This window comes from Saccharomyces mikatae (genome assembly GCF_947241705.1).
Source record: "Saccharomyces mikatae IFO 1815 strain IFO1815 genome assembly, chromosome: 6".
Taxonomy (NCBI): domain Eukaryota; kingdom Fungi; phylum Ascomycota; class Saccharomycetes; order Saccharomycetales; family Saccharomycetaceae; genus Saccharomyces; species Saccharomyces mikatae.
The window spans coordinates 461,637-481,944 of record NC_079261.1 but is presented as its reverse complement, the minus strand read 5'-3'; the positions used below and the strand labels follow the sequence as shown (position 1 = coordinate 481,944).

Below are 20,308 nucleotides of genomic sequence, written 5' to 3'. Positions count from 1 at the left end.
TTTGAAATTAAGCTTACTAGCCAAACGGTTCTTCTATCAAGTGCCATATTTGCACATATCAAAATTATTAAAGTAACGGAAGGAAAAGAAGATGGGTAAAAGATTTTCAGAATCCGCCGCTAAGAAAGCAGCTGGTTTAGCAAGGAAAAGAGAACAAGCACATGCTAAACAAAGAGCGCAAATGGAGCAGTTAGAAGCAGAAGAGGCTTCTAAATGGGAAGAGGGCTCGAAGAAAGATAATGCTAGGAAATTAGAGGAAGAGCAGAAGAGGCAGGAGAAAGCAAGAGCTAAAAAGGAGCGTGATGCACTACTGGCTGCAGAGGAGGAACAACTGGGCAAGGGTGGCAAGGGCAAAAGAAAATTGAAATGAAATTGAAGGGTAGATTCTTCAATTTCATAACAAATAATTGCATTCAATGAAGTCGTTCTCTCTTTATCCTTATGAACATAAAAAAGTACAAAAAAAAAGATAATAACTCATCTGGTGTAGATATAAAGCATTTTAATCCTTTCGAGTTGAGTAGGAAATATACGCGGTAAGGCACCAGTGTTCAGTATTATTATACGAATGATAAGGAGCAAGGAATAACAAATACAGGTGCGGTCACAGCAAAAATTTTGGTATTATTTTTACTAATTGTATCAATAGTTAAATTTATGTACTTTAGATTCGCATATATATGTACATATAATTTGCTGTCCTGCAAACAGATCTGATAACAATGGGAAAAAGCTGGTATAAAGTTTATGTTTTTTTTTTCCCCAAGAGTGGGCAAAATATCATGTTTCATAAAAACTTGATTGATGATTGCTCGAGACAATAGCTGAATTAAAGGATCGCTGACAGTTATGACGATTCTGAAAATGATTGAGATATATAGACATAATGGCCTAAGAAAGGTACGACCTTATTACAACAAAAGATCATCATTCGTGAAAGGACGCTGGTTGGGGAAGTCACTAATAGATGTTCTTGCTAGTGAATTTAAACTGCACTCGAGAGCATACTATTTGGACCAGATAAAAAAGGGTACATATAGGTTGATCCGGGATGGTGTACCATTGGTATCAAGTCACCTTATGACCACTCCGATTAAGAATCATGATATTTTAGAAACAACTACACATAAGCATGAACCGCCGGTAAAACAATGGTGCAGCCAAGAAATTGAAGCAGATGATTTATCTAAAAGGATAGCGGGGTTTGATATTATTTTCGAAGATGAGAATACTCTGGTCATTGATAAACCCAGTGGTATCCCTGTGCACCCGACTGGTCAGTTTTACCAGAATACAATCACCGAGATACTAAAATTACACGGTATAGATGGTCTTCCTTGTTACCGGCTAGATAAGATCACATCAGGCTTGTTGATATTGGCCAAGAACAGTCAAAGTGCGGGAGAAATTCAGAAGAGTATTCGTTCAAGAGATATGAAAAAGGTTTACCTGGCAAGGGTTAAGGGGAGATTCCCCCATTCTGAACTAATACATAATAACGAAGATGCACTGGAAAAAACTTTCGAGGACACTCCCAAAATCACTGTAGAAACGTCGCCCATATATTCCATTGATCCAAAGAGGCAATTTCCCGTTGGTTTGTCGCCATCAAGGGACGCTACCACTAAGTTTTACCCAATAGGGTATTTTCCCCACGTTGATGAAACTATTGTCGCTTGTAAGCCAATAACTGGGAGAACTCATCAAATCCGAATCCATTTAGCAAGGCTTGGCCATCCCATCGTCAATGATAGTGTTTATTGCTCACACATTAGCAAATATCCTGTGCGACTTGAGTTCATGATACAGTTTCCTAAATGGGAGGAGCAATGGGATTTAAATACCAAAGAGTTGAGAGCAAGATTCCAAGAATTTATTGAAGAAACTAAGAATAATAATCAGCCTATGGAATCATTTTGTCCGGAATGCCACACTGTTGAATTAAAGGACCCTCTGCTGTCAGATTTGGAATTATGGTTGCACGCTTGGAAGTATGAGGATACTAATGGCAAATTCAAGTTTGAAACGAACATACCTAAATGGGCACAATTGAACGATAGTTAAAATCCCCTTTTTTTGCGGTGATTTTTTTGTATATAGTTTAGTTATCGTTTTCATGTTTTTTTATGGGAATGAAATTAATACCAACATTCATTTTTAGGTAAAAAAACATAACATTCAATATTCCTATAAACAAATGATGAACTTGAAAATCTTCTGAAATACACATCGCGAAGAGAGTCAATGGGCGTATACAGTTGCTAACTATATGAAACACAGTCTATCAAATGGTGCTGGGACGGTATTTTCTGGATTCGAACAGATGTTTAGACGGCTTTCACTTCTCTTGAACAAAAAGAGAACAAGGCAACTAATTATAATCTTGAAAAAAATAATCCAGGTCTTTGGAATAAACCTGGTATTTTATATCAATAAATGGAAACTGAAAAGAGTACAAGGGGCAAATATCCGAATCAATGATATCATGCCGTGGCTAAAAGAATCAACCATATTAATTTTGTTGAACATACTTTATCCAACTTTGAAGAAAGTGCAGTTTTTAAAGAGTGACTATGTTCATTGGACCTCCATGGTGGGGATGTCGTTAATGCTTACCAAGGGTGAGGCGCCTTCATGGATTTTTGCCCATTTGCTTGTGGAGGCTTTATATTCTAAATTGAAGGCTACAAGACCAGCACAATGGGCAGAAAAGAGTCTCCCCCTAGCTACATTAGTAAAATTTAAACAAATTTTTGTGTGTTTAGCGGTGATTGTGTTGTCTTCTAAACTAGACAAGAACTCGTTGTCATTCCATGCGCTTTTTGATCGCAGGTCTTTTTTAACGGATTTCTTCACAATCAATGCCATTTTCACAATTTCGACGATATATCGCAAGATATTGAAGTTTTTTTTTACTTCAGGAACAAAAACGAATAGAAAAGACCACAACCACAATTTCAGGAACTTTTCCGAACTACTCGGAGTTAAGAATCATGCTGATTGGCCCATATCTTCATCGAATTTGAAGCATGTAATTGATCGTTTGAGTGAAATACACGAAGTTACAATTGAGGACAAATACACCAATTTAAATGAAAAGATAATCAATTCGGGTTTCATCAAAGTAATTTTCCCAAGTCTGAGATGGACTATTTTAAGGCAATGTATTGGATATTCATTTGTCACAAAAAGAGGCAAGTTAATGGACAATAAATTGCGGTGCATTGTGATGCTTCTTACATTCACCTTGATAGATCCCACCAATAAAATGAGAATCGACTCTTTTTTTGTAAGGTCCTTTGCAAAATTCTTAACTAATGTCTACCTGAAAAGGTACTGGCATTACAACTTCCAGAAATATGTGTTATTTTTTCTGTTCCAGTTTAGCATTACGTGATGTGCTCTACCATGAGAGAAAAATTACAAAGTAGTAAAAAAAATCTATATTATAATTTTCTTGATAAATGAATTTATAGTACGGTGGTAATAAATTGATTATTTACTGGAACCCTATCAAAGATAATGCTTATGTATGACGGGAACGGTGAAAAGTAAGGCTTAATTTTCTTCTAAATTTATTATTAGCGCTTATCACCGAACATCAATTCAAGCACCGGGAGCTTTCGCATTACCTTTCAATCTCAAAAGGATTTCTTTAAACTTGGATCTGTCTCTACCTCCAATTATATCGGCATCGTCCTGATTAATTAGCTGTAGTGCACGATCCCAGGTTGTATTGTCCTGACCAAAAAATTCATCCCTTTTCTTTAAGAAGGCCTCGGCATCTTTTGTAGCATCTTCCAATTGCTGTTCCTTTTTCTTATTGTACGAATCGTAAAAATTATCAATATGTTTAACAGCTTCATCTTGCAATTCCTTCTTTGATTCCTCGTCTTTCAAATCTTTTTCATGAATCTCTACGGCACGACGTTGCTTCCATTGATCTACAACTTCAGAACGATCCTCTTTAACAGATTCTTTACTTTGATTGACAGGGGCGCCTTCAAATTTTGAGAAATCATCACCCTCATTGCCGTTGTCCTCACTACTAGGTATCATAGTGCTACCGTTATTATCGCTTGTCACTTCACCATTAGTGGAGTTGATATCTGGAAATTGCTCTTCGAAGTCCCTAATTTCATCATCATCTTTTGCGGGGGAGGCTTCTGTTCCTAATATGCCATCATCTTGTTCAGTTTTGAACTCGTCTCCAACTATTTCTGCCTCTCTCTTCAAAAAATCGGTGTCGTCTTCTTTTTTATCATTGGATATGAAATCAATGTTTTGATCTTCTAAAGGTGGAAACTTCTCAGACATTCTATATATATCAACAGCGTCTTTTATTTGGTCTTTTGGATGCTTCGCAATAAGTAAGTGTGTTCTAAGACGCCTTTTTTACCACCATGTATTATTCAATCTAGTCGTTTGATCTTCCAGTGCGGTGCGGTGGGTGCCCCTTTCACAATGTACAAAAAATGAAAGCTGACTTCCCGTGTATTGTGATGATAATAACTTTTATAGGAATGTTACAGATTGATATGTAGTTTATGTTTGTAAGAACGTGTATATGTTTACATCATTGAATCAACACAGATGCACCATTACCAACTTCTATAAGTTCATTTGTATTCAAATCCAACACCTTGAGTCCGGAGAGGGTGCCATAATATCCAGACATTATACCTATAAATCGTAAATCTACGAAGTATGTTTCTCTGGGAGGTACGACCGGAATTTTGTAATCGTTTGATAATAGTATAATTCCCTCCGCAATTTTACTATGCTTCTTATGCAGTTGGTATTGAGTTTCCAACGACAAGGGTGGAATAGTAACGCCCCCATTATTCATGCCATAGTTATTTATACCACTATTATTGCGTGGGTTAGTAACTGATGAAGTTGGGTTTATTGTGTTGTTATAGTATACAACAAGATCCAGAGGGGATGATGACGAATTTATGATCTGGAGCCTCATCGTAAACTTTTCACCCTTTACAACTTTTATATTATTATTAATAAACTTGAATTTTACATTGCTTAATTTGCTATTCACCAGTGATGTGGTCGAAGCAGCTCCGAGACTAAATCTTGAAGAGGAAATCCCACCGAATCTTAAATTGTTCAAACCACCAAAATTCACGTTGTTGGTTGCACCATTGAAAGAAGCGCTACGATTGATATTATTGTTGGTAGTCGAATTTTGAGAGGATGTTGAGGAAGTTGGCATAGAGCGTTTCAAAGTCACTTCTGTTTCCCAAGACGTTCTCACAGGCAACCTCAAATCGTCACTCAACTCAAGTTCGTACGCTAAGGTGATCCTTACACGATGCGGTTGGGTTGAATTAGATAATAGAACCAGTTTGAAAGTGGCGCTAATGCTATCGTATGAAAATGCAGTAAATGGCACGTTCAGGGGACAAATTGGATCTAGGTTAATTTGGGAAGTCCCATCAATTAGTCTATAGGATATTTCATGAAAATAGAGTTTGAGAAAGGAGTTTTGTTTTTGAGGGTATATAAATTTCTTGGTCAGTTGTTCGGATGCTTTAGAGGTTTGAAAATCTAATGATGACAATATGCAATGCTCCGATTTCAAAGAGATGTTCCGAAGTCTCATATTCAGGAGTGAAAATATTGGGTACTGTAGCTTCAAACTTAGCATATTCGGGTTTTTAGAAATTTCGGTTTCATGTGTTTCTCCATTTCTAGAATTTACTGGATTTTTTTCCACGTGAGTATGAGTGTCATTGGCTGATTTAGTATTCATAGAGGACCAGGAGTAAACCGGTTCAAAGCTTGGTAAAATCTCCTCCCTACAGTACTTGCTTAATGTATCACTAGTCTGTGAAGTTTGTGATGAACCCTGGTTTTCGAGATTTGCTTCCATAGACTTATACTCAAACAAAAATTTAATTTGATTATTATAGCCATTGTTCATAACCACGTTTGATTTGAAAAGAAATTTCGAGCAGCAATCCTCTTTCAATCTCCAGAGGTTTCCATCATTGCCAACTTGAGTAAAAAAATCCTCGATAGTGTTTGTTTTGGTGACTTGAGCTTCATTTATTGATACTGTCATATTACTTAGTTCAAATCTCTTGTTATTCTTCGAATCATCTTGAAACCGCAGCCAAAGATTTAGTTGTTCGTCAAATATAATAAATTTGCGAAACAAATGTGATCGACGTAAATATTCTACATTGCTTCCATCAAGGTCGCTATGCAGAGGAACAAAACATTCCATAGCCAACAAACTGTGATTTTATCAATCGTATTTGATTCGTATACTTTCCATAAAACGTGGAAATGTAAACTCAGCTCTCGCTTCGCTCATTCTCAATTTTAAGAGCATTTTGCTTTTGATTATTTTTGTAAGCATTTTTTCATAGCACTCTATATTTTTCGCACTAAATTAGAAAGATGTGGAAAGAATATAAACCTTTTAAAATGAGAATAGGAGGAATGTGTCGAAATGACCATAGTTTCATTTTCGGATATATTTAGTATAATTATATTAGTATAAGTATAGTAGTATATATTTATAATAGCTCAAAATACTTTTATGTACAAGTAATAATAGCCGAAAATAAGAACATATATATATATATATATAGGCATAAAGAAGAAGTGGTTCATAAAATCAAAAGGTGATTACATATATACCATTTCGCCGAGTTTATTAAAGCCAATTCTTCTATCTTTCTTGTTATCCCTATTTCCACTACCATAACGGTATCCAACTTTTCCAACCTTTGCGTTAGTAAATTTGAATTGTGACCTTTCACCCTGTAAAATCTCACCATAAACAACTTTGGTATTCTTACTAGTTAATTTGTGATGGCCGCTAGAGTGTTCTCCAACAGTGGATAAATTTTTCAGAGTTTCTATAGCGGGTTCTAGTTCTAAAACATGGGCCGCGTCAACAGGTCCAAAAGGTTCAGATTCTGCTATAGTGAGAAACCGTGATACTAACGTCTTTTGGGGGACAGGAATTTCACTCAAGTTCTCTCGTTTGGATGTAGCATCGGAGTCGAAAACGGGAAACATCCTATACAGAGTCTCATCCAAAGCTTTCAGATCAGAAGATACTCTATTCCGTTTGTTCCAACTGTTTTCCACACCCATCAATTTAACAATAGCTTCTACACGAGGAATTTTTAGCCCATACTTTTGCGAGACTTGCTGGGTAGAAATTCCCTCCACGGTAATCTCTTCAAAAATACTTTGTCTCAATTGCGGGCTTAATACATAATTCGTCTTGCAGTGTGGATTTGAAGGGAAAGGTTGCAATAATCTGTCCTTGAAAACGTTTTGTAATCTTCTATTTTCTACAGCAGGGGGACCCAACGTTCCATCATATCTAAGTTGTAAAGGGTTTTTAGTTACCGGGTGCTCCAAACTTTGTCCCCTTTCTAAATCTGGTTTGATATAGTTGGGTACATGATTTGTTGGAACCGCAAAATACTTGTTCATCACATATTCTCCCTTGTAATTCTTTGGACCTAAAAATTGTCTCATGGCAGACTTCAAGTTTGTATCATGCTTCTTCGGATGTTGTCTCCCCAATTTTTTGAATGGATAGAATGGATAAGCTATTCTTCTACGAGAAATGTGCCTCACCTGAGTCCATGAAACTATTGCACTTGTACCTCTTAGCTTGGCAGTAGTGCCTGTTAAGCCACAACTCATCGCAATCGAATATTACTGATAGTACGTAGTAGCTCCTCTCTTCTTTTGCAACCTTATAGTTTTTGTTCTGTATTTTCTTTTCGAATAGTGCTTTTCATTTCTTCATTCGGCTTCCATTTTGGATGCCGTTGCACCGTACGTACAATACGTAACTGATTATAACACGTCAAAAGAGGTGTTTACCCTTTTCAAAGAAAACAACTTACATGAGTTCTATGCCAATAAATCGTCTTGCATTATCTCACTACAGTTGAATGAAACATGTCAAAATTTATAATTTAGTGTATCTCTTTTTACAAAGAAACTTCCATCAAATTCCGCTCGCGTGGCGTAATGGCAACGCGTCTGACTTCTAATCAGAAGATTATGGGTTCGACCCCCATCGTGAGTGTTACTTTTTAGTGAAAGATTTTACTCTGTCAAAGTGACATATTAAATTTTTTCTACCTTTTTGTTACATTCTTTGTCATCACTTTGAGTACATATCTATTTATTTTAGTATATTCTGCATGCTTCTCTCACATATCGTCCTCAATACTATTTTTGGTTTGACTAGCTCTTGCATTTGCCCAAATATCCTCCAAACCCTTCTTAAAAATGTCAATATTATAATCCGCAACAGTTAAGCAACTTTCCATGTCTGTACCATTAGGTCTTATGATTGCAACCAATGCTAAACCCCTGATCATCTGTCTCAAGTAAATAATCACACCATTAGCTAGTTGTGATACATTCTGTAGCTCGTTACGAGGATTTATCGTATTATTCTCATCGGTACTCTTCTGGCTATTCCGTAGGACAGGTGCCTTATATAAGTCAAATAAATCAATTGTCACATCTATAAACTCAGAGCATACTTCGTACATTTGTATATCAACAGGATTTGAATCTGTGGAAACGTAAATTTTGGAATTAACATCAAATAAAAAGGCCTTTTCAATTTTTGAATGCTGAATTAAGTTATCTAACATATTCTCCAGAAAAGACAATTCAGGTATTAGCTTTTGCACTATCCTTGAAAATGCTTCATATATCGAGTGATCGAAGATTGATGTTAAGTAGAATGAAACCTGAACACCATCCAATCCCAGTTCTAGCAATTCTTCACCGGTCCGTTGCATTATATCACGCTGAGCATCAACTTTAAAGTCCTCACTTAGACCATCAACCTTGTGAATTAAAACCTCTATATTGATAGAGGGATTCACCTTATAGGCATACTCAATAATCATCGCCAGGTTAGTAATTGCATTGATGTATTCATCTTGAGAGTCAATAACATAAACTAATGCTCCAACGCTTTTGAATAATCTTTCAGAATCATAACTGGGCTCAAAGTAGTTTAGCTGTCCAGGAAGCTCCATTACTGCTAGGTCGATGAGAGTGGAAAAATGCTCAAGAGAGGGATTCGAGGTTGATTCAAGATACAAAGTATCCAAGGGTTGCATATTATGGAAAACAACTTTACAAATTGATGATTTTCCACATCTTCTTACACCCATCAACAGGACCATGGCTTTGGAATCTGTGGCCTCTAAACTCATAATTGTGCGTGTATTAGTATTGTTGTTCTGAGGTTCAATAATGTGGAATGATGGCTGTCTTAATAGGTGATTTTTGTAGCTGAATTGTCACTATTGCTTTTGATACTTTCACTATATCTGTTGTCCGGAAACGGTCCTTCCTTTTCGTTGCCTCTGTAAAAAAGTACGAAATGGAAAAGTTATACAGGCAACAGGATGTTCAATCAAGATATAAAAGTTAAAGTCTTCAGCTAATAAATGATATAAATATACAAAACTATACATATGCTGAGTGATCTATTATATAAAACATATCGTAAACGAAGAGTGGCGAAGTTATAAATAAAAATACAGAGAGACATGGACAAATAGAACAGGATAGGAAGAAAAAAAAAATACGGTAAGAGGATCACCAATTGAAATATCGCAGAACTTGCTTAGAGCTTTTTTGAAGGAAAAAATAAGCCTATTAATCAAGTGAATATAGCATTAGTACCTTTGGAACGCTTTTCTTGTTCTCCATGCATATATTTTCAATTCATAGCGCAATGTTAACGTAAGATTAAATTTGTGGCTGTACTATTAATTTGTTATTTTAATTAAACTTTTTTTGCCAAAATTCCTGTATCCAAAAGTGCTATTGTCGTTACTTACAGTAATGTATTCATTTTATTCTTCGTCATCGCTTTCACCCATTAATGCACTAAACATATTTGTTGCAGTAGAAGTTGGTACAGCAGGTTCTTCTTTTGGAGGGGGTGCCCTTTGACTATTCCTTTGAGAATATGTTCTGGTTGTGATAAAGCTATCTTTTGATGCAGGAGGAGCATCCCTTCTGAAAGAATGTCTATTACTGGAGTTGTTTGTACGTCTTGAGTTAGATCTTGAGTTGTTCTTAAGTTGACGTTGTCTTTCTTCTTCTTCATGGATCTGTTGAATAGTCTTAGGGCCGTTGTCCTTCTTGTCACTATTCCAATTCTTGTCATGCCTTAATTCCTTGATGTCAATCAACTTAAATTTGATTCTACTAGAAATTGAAGCTGTTTCAATAACATTGTCTAGAATACCGAACAAGCTATCGAGCAACTGTGAACCTTCCAATGTAGCTTGGCCTGTTCTGAAACTATCAGTTTCGAATTGTTCACCAACGGTATTTAACAATTCAACGACAGATTCTAGAGTTTCTTCAGATGGTGAATCTGTTAAGTCCTTCATTAATCTACGGAAACATTCGAACATCATCTTTCCAGTCAACAAATTCAAACGGTACAAGAAACCGATAAAACGAACTAAACCTAGGCCTCTTCTCTTAGCAGCAGCAGCAGCATAATACTCTTCAGACATCATTTCAGGTTCAAGTGGGGTACCGTCTTCTTTTGTTGGTAGTTTGTCAGTCCAACCCTTATCGAATTCTGCATGACATCTAGCAACCAAGTAATGTAAGACCAATTTTGGTCCGGTCTTACCTTCATTAGTTTCATCCGAAATATCTGAATTTAACTCTTTAACAACTTTACCACATAATTGCGCGTACATAGAAGACCAATGAGGTTCATCACAGGCCTTCAAGAAAATCTGTTCTATCACAGCCTTCAATGTTTCACCATTTGTTTCCCATACCGATATGTTTGCAATAGCTAAGATCTCAGATGAAATAGCATCGAACATTTCCAAAGTAAGTTTATTCAGCAGTGATTTCATCTTTCTTTCAACTTCATCCTTGTCTAACAGTTCAGTCTCTCCATCAGGGGCGAATTTCTTTTCGGTCTTTTTAGCCTTGGATTTCGGAATCCATCTATTAGCACTTGGAACTAGCGGAGCAACTTCTTCCTTTGGTTTGTCATCTTCTCTCTTATCTTCGTTTCTGTAAGAGCCTCTTTCACGATCTCTTCTTGATGTGTAAGATCTATTGGATCTCCTATCGTCATTCATTCTCTTCGATCTTCTCTTTGATGAGGTTCTTGAATTTGCTCTGTCATCCATATTTCTCACAGAATTATTTCTAAAATCATGACCACGGCTAGAATTGTTGCCAAATCTACCGGAATCCCTAGACCTGTTTCCTCTACCCATTCCTGGCGGAATGACAATTTTAGAGGCAGTGCTTTGAACCCATTCAGCGTCCGCTTTGACATTTAATTTGTCCTTAAATTGAAGTAAGAAAGTTGGGCCATATGTGTACTTAACATGTTCTTTTTTATACTTGATATCTGGACCTTCAATACCTTCTGGATAGTTAAATGAAAAGAGATCTTCAATTGGCTTGGCATCTTTTAGTACATTCAAAATGTGAGAAACGGTGTTTGTACCATCGTTAGCTTCATCAGTGGTGGTTTCTATTTCAGCGTCAGCGTCAGCTTTAACCTTTACTTCAGCATCACCAGCCTCAGCCTCAACTTCAGCATCACCAAATTCAATGGAAGAAGTTGGGGTCGTAGCTGATCTGTCTTCCTTTGGATGTTCAGTTTCGGCGGCCTCAATTTCTTGTTTATTTGTTTCCGTAGGAAGCACAAGATCGGACTCTGTAGTGCTCTTGGATTCTTCCTGTACGAGCTCCTCCTCATTTTCCTTTTCTTCTATTTTTTCTTCTTGTTCTTTTTGTTGCTTCTTCAACTTCAAACGTTCAGCAAAAGTTAACACCTTTGGAGTAGATTCTTCATTTAGTTGGCCTTTTTCTTCTTGTTCACCTTCTTGCTTAATTTCTGGTTCAGCAGTTTTTTCTTCAGTAGGTTTGGTTTCTTCAGTTACATCAGATTTGGCAGATTCTTTTCCTTCGGCCTTTTCTGATGTAGTTTCCGTTGGAATATTATTGTTGCTACTGGCGCCTTCAAGTTGCTCTTTTCTCTTCTTTTCTAAAGCAGCTTTACGAAGTTTGACTTGTTCGATAAAGTTTCTTCTAGTCTTCTCAGCTTCTGAAATGTTTTCTTCAGAACTTACTTTAGAATCAGTAACGACAGGGGTAGGCGTTGGAGTAGAAGTAGAATCAGAAGTTTTCTCGGAATTCGAGTTTAATTGCGGAGTCGTGCTAGATCTTTCCTGAGATTGTAACTTAGCTTTATGCTGCTCTTTTAAATCTAGGTGTTCACCAGACTTGGTAGTGATTTCTATCTTAGATGGAGAAGGAGAAGACTTCTCATCGACAGGAGCAACATTGACGGGGACAGCATTAGAATTTGCCATTTGTTGTGGTTGATAATAAACAGGGTAGTTATTGTAGTAACCAGTCCATGGTGCACTTGAACCATTAGCTCCTACATGACCGCCTCTATAACTACCGCCACCATTGTAGTTACCACGGCTGTTATATCTATTTGGACCGAATTTACCACCTCTTTGCTGATGAGGCCTATTACCATTGTAGGGCTTCTTTTGAGTATAGTTGCTGCCATTATTATAATTATTGTAGCCACGCTGTTGCTGTTGTTGAGATTCTTGCTGCTCATCGCCTGTTTGTTTCAAAGCAGCAGATTCCTGTTTTGTAGCGGATTGTGTCGGTTGAACACTTTCGTCTGTCATTATTGTAATAGGTAATTACAGTTGTCCTCTTACCTTACGTATTTATGAGCAAAAGGAGTGGTAGATGAACTTACGAAGAGAGAATGGAAAAAGGAAAAACATTAGTTAAGTAAATGTAATATCATAATGTCAAGATTAGTAAATTTTCAAGAAACATATTGATATTCCTTCCATCTACCATCCATCCGTTGCACACAGAGAACGCGGCATCGAAAAATTTTCTTGAAAAAAAAACTTTGTTAGTGGAACAGCACGAAAAAAAAACAGAAAAATATGTAAAAGCAAAAGGACGCACAAAAATAAGGTGAAAAAGAAAAAAAGTCGTTTCTCACGTCATTATTGAGATGCAATGCAGATGCCCATTTTACTTACATACTCATTGTGCTGCTATTATAAATCGGCACTAGGATTTTGAAGGATCCTTAGAAACCAGAAATATTTGAGTGTAAACTGTTGTTTTGTAGCCTGAAAAAAGTACGTTTTCTTCTCTAAAAAATGATTTCGCCCAGGATCGAACTGGGGACGTTCTGCGTGTTAAGCAGATGCCATAACCGACTAGACCACGAAACCAATATTTTACACCTATTTTAGACCTGTGACAGATACCAACATTATGTAACAGGTTAGCATATACCACCAAATTGATTCACGGCATAAAGGTATTAAATAAATTAGATTATTAAATAGTGATTATATAACAATTATTTATTAACTTTACCAATATAGAATAAAAGATTGTTGGAATATGTGATTACAAATATACATTCATTCGTATAAATTGGAGTAGGCGAATTCTAATAATAGAATTTACTGCAGTAGTAAGATACAGATCTATTAATTGACCAGAACTTTGTATATAGGAAGATGAGTTATCACCAAATTCTTATCATCAATGCTTCGAGTTATGTTCGAACCATTGGGTTTAATTTAACCAATCAGCGTATGTTTTATATATCTCTCTTATATAATTTAAGAAAGAACGACTTATTCTTAATTATTACAACTTACTAAACTACTAACTACCAACAATTACTTTGAGAAATTGATGAAATTTGAGACAATTATTGGGATTTTATTGTTGACAGAGGCAATATTGTTTAGTATATAGAATATACTAGAAGTTCTTCTTGAGAATATAGGAATCCAATAAATGGATCTCGTAATTCTACATAATTCTATGAATACTTTTATTGTCATTTTTATTGTAATATAAATCAACTATTATTTACTAACTAGTATTTACGTTACTAGTATATTATCATATACGGTGTTAGAAGATGACGCAAATGATGAGAAATAGTCATCTAAATTAGTGGAAGCTAAAACGCAAGGATTGATAATGTAATAGGATCAATGAATAAGAACATATAAAACGATGATAATAATGTTTGTAGAATTGTGTAGAATTGCAGATTTCCTTCTATGGATTCCTAAATTCCCGAGGAGAACTTCTAGTATATCTACATACCTAATATTATTGCCTTATTAAAAAATGGAATCCCAACATTTACATCAAAATCCACACTTATCTCAATTTTATATATTGTCATTTATTATCCTATTACATTATCAATCCTTGCATTTCAGCTTCCACCAACTTCGATGACAGCTTCTCATAACTTATGTCATCTTCTAACACCGTATATGATAATATACTAGTAGTATGACTACTAGTTGATAGACGATAGTTTGTTTTCGTTGCATCATAAATGATAAGATCTGTCATCGAATTAAACAGAGGCTGAAACGCAAGGATTACTGGTGTTTTATAATTCCTGGTTCCCGTAATTGGTATTTTTATTATTTACTGCGACGTGAGCGGTTGTAAAACATGTGGCGTTGACGTAACTGTATAGCAACGAAAACTAAATAGCGGATGCTCCGCTCTATGGGCTTCTTCGAGGGTTCGATAAGTGAAATGAGATAAGGCTTGAAAATTCGACTTCCTCGAGTTCTAATAGTATCCTATCACAGCCTTGCGTGCATCTGACCGGCAGAAAAGCATTGTATAATTTCATTATGTTACAGGTTTTATAGTTCGTGAATATTAGAGTATGTATTTACAATGAATAAGCAACTGCCCAAAAATGCATGAATAAAGAGTCGTTATACAAAACACTGTATTGAAAACTAAGTAACATATTATTTTTCTAACCCCACCACCACCTCTTTTAATTCCGTCTGTAAGCTAATTGTACGTCACCTTCATACGTTGTTTAGGAGGAACGAACACCGCCATTCCTATACATGCAAACGTAAGAAACATGAAGGTCCCCATGCACCACGCATTCACCATCCTTGAATTCGGCTTTGTCTCAAAGAAGGATTAGCATTCCCACTCGCCGTCGATGTCTCTTGCAGTAAATCCATGTTCTGACTTTGAAATAAGGTGAACTCCTTTAGTATTTTCTCTTCCAGACTCAGTTCTTCTAGTTTTAGGGTAAAATCAATCATGCCGTTATTACCATGGTCACTGCTTGCACCTCTAAAATCACCTATAAGGCTCTGGTCCGCTTGGAGAGTTGTAAAATGTGCGTTTGAAGAGAAGTGGTTTATAAATCCGGACATAGGTGCTTTTAATCTACCTTTAATCTTTATATTACAGCCCCTACTACTACGATTATACTAAAGCTTGCAAAATAACTACCATATACAATAAATATGGTCTCATCACAAAATACATGCACGACGTATTACAAGGCGGGGGAGGAAAGAAAAAGAGCGTGAGAGCCACAGCGGGACAGCGTGTTTGTGGCTCTCATATCCACCCCTAGCAAGATTGAGGGCAATGTGTTCAACACGAAGTACAAAAAAAAGCTTAATATCAAGCCAGCGTAACCTCTACCGCAGATGACACATCCTGCTCTTACAGATGATCCTGGCAACCCACGAAAAAAAGCCTGGAAACTTCAAAATTGTCAACTATTGCGGAGTGGTGGTCATGACCGGAGAAAGTTGCCCAAAAGGTGACCTCCCCTCACAGCCCGGATCAATTTTTCCATGCGTTTCCACGGAAATCCGGGTTTTGCCGTTAAAGTCTCAAATTGGAAATGGGTGATGAGATAATGTGCCCTTATCAACTACGCTAAAAATTGCCCCACGCTGTACTCAACGATCATAGCTGGCTATTGTTATCGTTGGCTTAGACGATATCGCCCGTACAAAATTAGACTTGCTTCTATATAAAGCTTATCTTCAGTATCAATCTGAAAAACTGTTTCTTTTTTGCCTGGTACTATATTTTTTCGTTTACTTCCGTTCCCTTAAGGATATATAGTATACACTCATCATTCTGCTATTTTCTCACAGATACATAAAGAAATATATTTCTTTGATCATAGAATAAAAAGGAGATATTATAATGAGCGGCACTTCTAAAACCATGAACTCGAGCAAGGACTCTAAGCACAAGAAGGCTGTGGCCAAACCATCTAGGGAAAGGCAAACTTCAATTACAAGAGCCATGAGGCCAGCGGTACCACGTGATCCTCGTAGGCTCTCGACATCATCGTCGCCTTCTTCTTCACCAATATCGGCGCAGAGAAGACTTTCGAGGGAGGAAATAATAAATGAAATGGAAAAGGAGCAAGACGCTATTGTAGTAAGACTGCTTCGGGAGATTGAAACTTTAAAAGAGGAAAACTCTAGATTGAAGAACCAATTGCACCACCCAGTCCCAGCGAGAAGATCATCCCCCTTTTTTGAGAGCGAGTCAGCAATTCTTGACGATGATGACTGCAATTATAGTTACACATTCGACACTCCAACGATCAAGCACTCAGATGGCGCATCCAGACGTGCTGTGCTTCCCTTAACTCCCAAAGGCTCCATGACTCACATTTCCTATCGTGCTAGAAGATCAAGCCGGAATGCTTCTATGTCCAACGGAACAAGCATATCAGATACGATTTTCCCAATCGAGACTAAAATTAACTCAGCACCAATAGGAAACAGAAACTTGCCCTCGGCAGATCTCTCACACCACACGCTTCTCCCACGTTCTCTAAGCGGTGTTTCCTCCAGTGATCTAACCGAGACCGGAGCTCTTCTTCACGATAGAAGAAGGCGTTCGTCCAATTACAGTATTGATGGTTCAAACTCTTTGAAGGCTGATCTCATGGCGAAGAGGTTTCAAACTGGTTCACTGAAATAAGATATAAGCAAATAAACAAAGCTTTTCCAATATATTCTTTTCTATGGATCTTTGGTAATCCAACATATATGCAGTTCGTGCATTTGCGACATAAAGCGTGAATTTTTCATTTGTTTTCTTTTTTTTAAATTTTTTTTTTGAAAACTCCATTATGAATATATGTTTGGTGTTCTTCCAAGCTACTATTTTTATTATATAGTTTTTTTCATATATATATATATATATAGAAAGTAAATATACATTTAAACCTTACTGAAATTTGCACTAGTTCAGCTTCGTTGGTTTCTTGCTTACTCAATCGCAAAATGACAGCGTTTGAGATAAGGAAAAGAGGAAAAAGTGATGGCGCAAACTTTGATAGGCAACTGCTGAATAGCAACAAGACCTTTGTTTTACATAATCGCTTCTCTCTTATGCCCTCTTGAGCAGAGGCTCCATTGGTTCTTATTCACTCTTGGTCCTTAAAATTTTCATGCCCATCGTCTTTTCTCTTCAGACAATCGCCCCCAATACGATCAGAGTATTCGCAAAAACAAGATATGTGCTTGTGTAGATTTTCATGGAGCGCTTATGTAGAAATACAATTGGATGGCATTTTATCAGTAATCCTTATTACCCTTTCTTTCAAGTACGTAATCTCCGGGGGGTAAGTGCCTAATGTATGGGTCCCATGCCCTTTTTTTCCTCGTTTCTTTTTTCACTCCATTTCTTTTTTTCTTTTCCAGTGAAAAATTTGCAAGGGCAGCTCATCGCAAGAACGAAAATTTTCAATCAAATACTTAAGTACTTAAGTGTAGTTGTTGCTGTCTGCAATTCCCGTAACATTGATACCTTCCTGTTCTTTTCTTTCCCGTTATTATTATTATTCTTGCTTAAAATATACGAATCGTTAACCAATTGCAGATCTCTCAACCCACACAGGATAATATAAGATGGCTAAGACTACTAAAGTAAAAGGTAACAAGAAGGAAGCTAAAGCTTCCAAGCAAACGAAAGAAGAAAAGGCTGCGACAGTATCTTCCTCCTCATCTTCCTCCTCATCTGAGTCCGAATCCTCATCTTCATCTTCATCCTCTGAATCTGAATCCGATTCTTCTTCATCCTCTTCTGAAAGCGAAAGCGAAGCTGAAACCAAGAAGGAAGAGTCCAAGGACACTTCTTCATCTGAATCCTCTTCCGACGAAGAAGAAGAGGAAGAAACCAAGAAAGAAGAATCTAAAGAATCTTCTAGTTCTGATTCATCTTCATCTGACAGCGAGAGCGAAAAGGAAGAATCCAATGACAAGAAGCGTAAATCCGAAGACTCTGAGGAAGAAGAAGAAGAAGAATCTTCTAACAAGAAGCAAAAAAACGAAGAAAGTGAAGAACCTGCTACTATCTTCGTCGGTAGACTATCATGGTCCATTGATGATGAATGGTTGAAGAAGGAATTTGAACACATTGGCGGTGTTATCAGTGCCAGAGTTATCTATGAAAGAGGTACCGATAGATCTCGTGGTTATGGTTACGTTGATTTCGAAAACAAATCTTATGCTGAAAAGGCCATTCAAGAGATGCAAGGTAAGGAAATTGATGGTAGACCAATTAACTGTGACATGTCCACAAGCAAACCAGCTAGTAACAACAACAATGACCGTGCAAAGAAATTTGGTGACACTCCATCTGAGCCATCCGACACCTTATTCTTGGGTAACTTATCCTTCAACGCTGATAGAGACGTTATCTTCGAATTGTTCGCTAAACACGGTGAAGTTGTTTCCGTTCGTATTCCAACACATCCAGAAACTGAGCAACCAAAGGGTTTCGGTTACGTTCAATTCTCCAACATGGAGGATGCCAAGAAGGCTCTAGATGCTTTGCAAGGTGAATACATCGACAACAGACCAGTCAGATTAGACTTCTCCTCTCCAAGACCAAATAACGATGGTGGCCGTGGTGGTAGCCGTGGTTTCGGTGGTCGCGGCGGTGGTCGTGGCGGTAACCGTGGTTTCGGTGGCCGTGGTGGTGCTCGTGGTGGCCGTGGTGGTTTCAGACCATCTGGTTCTGGTGCCAATACTGCTCCATTGGGCAGATCAAGAAACACTGCTTCTTTCGCTGGTTCAAAGAAAACATTTGATTAATGAGGAAATGAGATGAACTTCAATTTCAATTTTTCTTTTTTTTACGTTAATTACTATATTCCATCTTTGAGGAAAATTTTGGTTTATAATATTTTATGTACATTAGTAAGTAAATAGGATACATTCTTAAGCTTTTTATTCACCATCTTTATTAACCTTTTTTCTTTGAATGGCTTATCTCCTTCTCTTCTTAGATGATGAGATGAGGTCGCTGGAGACGGGGAGAGACGGGGAAATAGAAGGACTGAGAAAAGTACTTGAAAAATTTCAGTTATAGAATATAACAATTTTTAATGAAATCCTAACACTTTAATTGAGAGGATTATAAAGACTTTTTTGACAAAGAAAACATACTATACGTAGAAGAAATAATATATCAAAGTACAGTACTGTCAAAATAATGAATGTTCAAGACAGAAGGAGGCTATTAGGCCCAGCTGCTGCCAAGCCAATGGCATTCAGTAACACTACCATTCATACGCTTGAAAACAAGTCAACAAGTGCGCTACCCAAGAATAGTGAATGTGAACAAGAACTCTCTTTACATACTGGATTCATCGAGAACTGCAATGGATCTGCACTAGTAGAATCCAGGGACGCAAAACACCAGACGTCACTGATTACCGCTGTATATGGGCCACGCTCTATAAGAGGGTCTTTCACATCTCAAGGTACTATATCTATTCAACTAAAGAACGGTCTTCTGGAAAAATATAACACGAACGAACTGAAGGAAGTTAGCAGTTTTTTAATGGGTATTTTCAATTCAGTAGTCAACCTATCTCGCTATCCTAAATCCGGCATTGACATCTTTGTTTATCTAACATATGATAAGGAGCTTCAAAATAAATGCCTAGACGATGAATCACAGAGCAAGCAGATATTTTCTCAGATATCTTCGCTCATACCTCATTGTATCACTAGTATAACTCTAGCTTTAGTTGATGCCGGTATCGAATTAGTGGATATGGCAGCTGCAGGAGAGGTCTGTGGTACTGTTGTGTCATTTATTAAAAACGGGGAGGAGATTGTCGGCTTTTGGAAGGACAATGGTGACAATGAAGACCTTTCAGGATGTCTAGATCGTTGTAAGGAGCAGTACATCCGTCACAGGGATTTGATGATAAGCTGTTTAATGAAACAGAAAAATCTAAACATATGATTATTTTAGCTGTAAAGACAAATGAAAGATTATGAGAGATTCGTAGTACAAGACACGCACAAAGGCATTTTACATCATTGACATAATTCATAGTGCCGTTCGTTATGCATGCATATATATATATATATATATATATATATATACC

General features: G+C 37.1%; 12 protein-coding genes and 2 non-coding genes across 14 annotated transcripts; 7 read left to right on the top strand and 7 right to left on the bottom strand.

Annotated features, from left to right (window-relative positions):
* Positions 1–91: 91 nt before the first annotated feature.
* Positions 92–370, top strand: LSO2 (Lso2p; the record flags this gene model as incomplete). The annotated part of the gene is made up of 1 exon (XM_056222265.1): positions 92–370. One exon carries the CDS (start codon positions 92–94, stop codon positions 368–370), a length of 279 nt encoding a protein of 92 aa, XP_056081973.1.
* A 479-nt stretch (positions 371–849) lies between these two features.
* PUS6 (pseudouridine synthase PUS6) lies at positions 850–2,064 on the top strand (the record flags this gene model as incomplete). Its single annotated transcript, XM_056222263.1, has 1 exon — positions 850–2,064. One exon carries the CDS (start codon positions 850–852, stop codon positions 2,062–2,064), a length of 1,215 nt encoding a protein of 404 aa, XP_056081972.1.
* Positions 2,065–2,269: 205 nt separating this feature from the next.
* On the top strand, positions 2,270–3,397 carry PEX35 (Pex35p; the record flags this gene model as incomplete). The annotated part of the gene is made up of 1 exon (XM_056222262.1): positions 2,270–3,397. One exon carries the CDS (start codon positions 2,270–2,272, stop codon positions 3,395–3,397), a length of 1,128 nt encoding a protein of 375 aa, XP_056081971.1.
* Positions 3,398–3,606: 209 nt separating this feature from the next.
* Positions 3,607–4,317, bottom strand: CLC1 (clathrin light chain CLC1; the record flags this gene model as incomplete). Its single annotated transcript, XM_056222261.1, has 1 exon — positions 3,607–4,317. The coding sequence occupies one exon, from the start codon at positions 4,315–4,317 to the stop codon at positions 3,607–3,609; it is 711 nt and encodes a 236-aa protein (XP_056081970.1).
* Positions 4,318–4,576: 259 nt separating this feature from the next.
* TRS65 (Trs65p) lies at positions 4,577–6,244 on the bottom strand (the record flags this gene model as incomplete). Its single annotated transcript, XM_056222260.1, has 1 exon — positions 4,577–6,244. The coding sequence occupies one exon, from the start codon at positions 6,242–6,244 to the stop codon at positions 4,577–4,579; it is 1,668 nt and encodes a 555-aa protein (XP_056081969.1).
* Positions 6,245–6,651: 407 nt separating this feature from the next.
* MRPS35 (mitochondrial 37S ribosomal protein mS45) lies at positions 6,652–7,689 on the bottom strand (the record flags this gene model as incomplete). Its single annotated transcript, XM_056222259.1, has 1 exon — positions 6,652–7,689. The coding sequence occupies one exon, from the start codon at positions 7,687–7,689 to the stop codon at positions 6,652–6,654; it is 1,038 nt and encodes a 345-aa protein (XP_056081968.1).
* A 319-nt stretch (positions 7,690–8,008) lies between these two features.
* Smki_6.trna19R lies at positions 8,009–8,080 on the top strand. Its single transcript has one exon. It is a non-coding gene; the product is annotated as a tRNA-Arg (tRNA).
* A 127-nt stretch (positions 8,081–8,207) lies between these two features.
* Positions 8,208–9,233, bottom strand: GTR2 (Gtr2p; the record flags this gene model as incomplete). The annotated part of the gene is made up of 1 exon (XM_056222258.1): positions 8,208–9,233. One exon carries the CDS (start codon positions 9,231–9,233, stop codon positions 8,208–8,210), a length of 1,026 nt encoding a protein of 341 aa, XP_056081967.1.
* Positions 9,234–9,881: 648 nt separating this feature from the next.
* Positions 9,882–12,728, bottom strand: TIF4631 (translation initiation factor eIF4G; the record flags this gene model as incomplete). Its single annotated transcript, XM_056222257.1, has 1 exon — positions 9,882–12,728. The coding sequence occupies one exon, from the start codon at positions 12,726–12,728 to the stop codon at positions 9,882–9,884; it is 2,847 nt and encodes a 948-aa protein (XP_056081966.1).
* Positions 12,729–13,224: 496 nt separating this feature from the next.
* On the bottom strand, positions 13,225–13,298 carry Smki_6.trna18V. The gene has a single exon. It is a non-coding gene; the product is annotated as a tRNA-Val (tRNA).
* A 1,719-nt stretch (positions 13,299–15,017) lies between these two features.
* SMKI06G2000 (uncharacterized protein) lies at positions 15,018–15,296 on the bottom strand (the record flags this gene model as incomplete). Its single annotated transcript, XM_056222256.1, has 1 exon — positions 15,018–15,296. The coding sequence occupies one exon, from the start codon at positions 15,294–15,296 to the stop codon at positions 15,018–15,020; it is 279 nt and encodes a 92-aa protein (XP_056081965.1).
* Positions 15,297–16,089: 793 nt separating this feature from the next.
* Positions 16,090–16,881, top strand: RTS3 (Rts3p; the record flags this gene model as incomplete). Its single annotated transcript, XM_056222255.1, has 1 exon — positions 16,090–16,881. The coding sequence occupies one exon, from the start codon at positions 16,090–16,092 to the stop codon at positions 16,879–16,881; it is 792 nt and encodes a 263-aa protein (XP_056081964.1).
* A 932-nt stretch (positions 16,882–17,813) lies between these two features.
* On the top strand, positions 17,814–19,001 carry NSR1 (Nsr1p; the record flags this gene model as incomplete). Its single annotated transcript, XM_056222254.1, has 1 exon — positions 17,814–19,001. The coding sequence occupies one exon, from the start codon at positions 17,814–17,816 to the stop codon at positions 18,999–19,001; it is 1,188 nt and encodes a 395-aa protein (XP_056081963.1).
* A 400-nt stretch (positions 19,002–19,401) lies between these two features.
* MTR3 (exosome non-catalytic core subunit MTR3) lies at positions 19,402–20,163 on the top strand (the record flags this gene model as incomplete). Its single annotated transcript, XM_056222251.1, has 1 exon — positions 19,402–20,163. The coding sequence occupies one exon, from the start codon at positions 19,402–19,404 to the stop codon at positions 20,161–20,163; it is 762 nt and encodes a 253-aa protein (XP_056081962.1).
* Between the last annotated feature and the right edge of the window lie 145 nt (positions 20,164–20,308).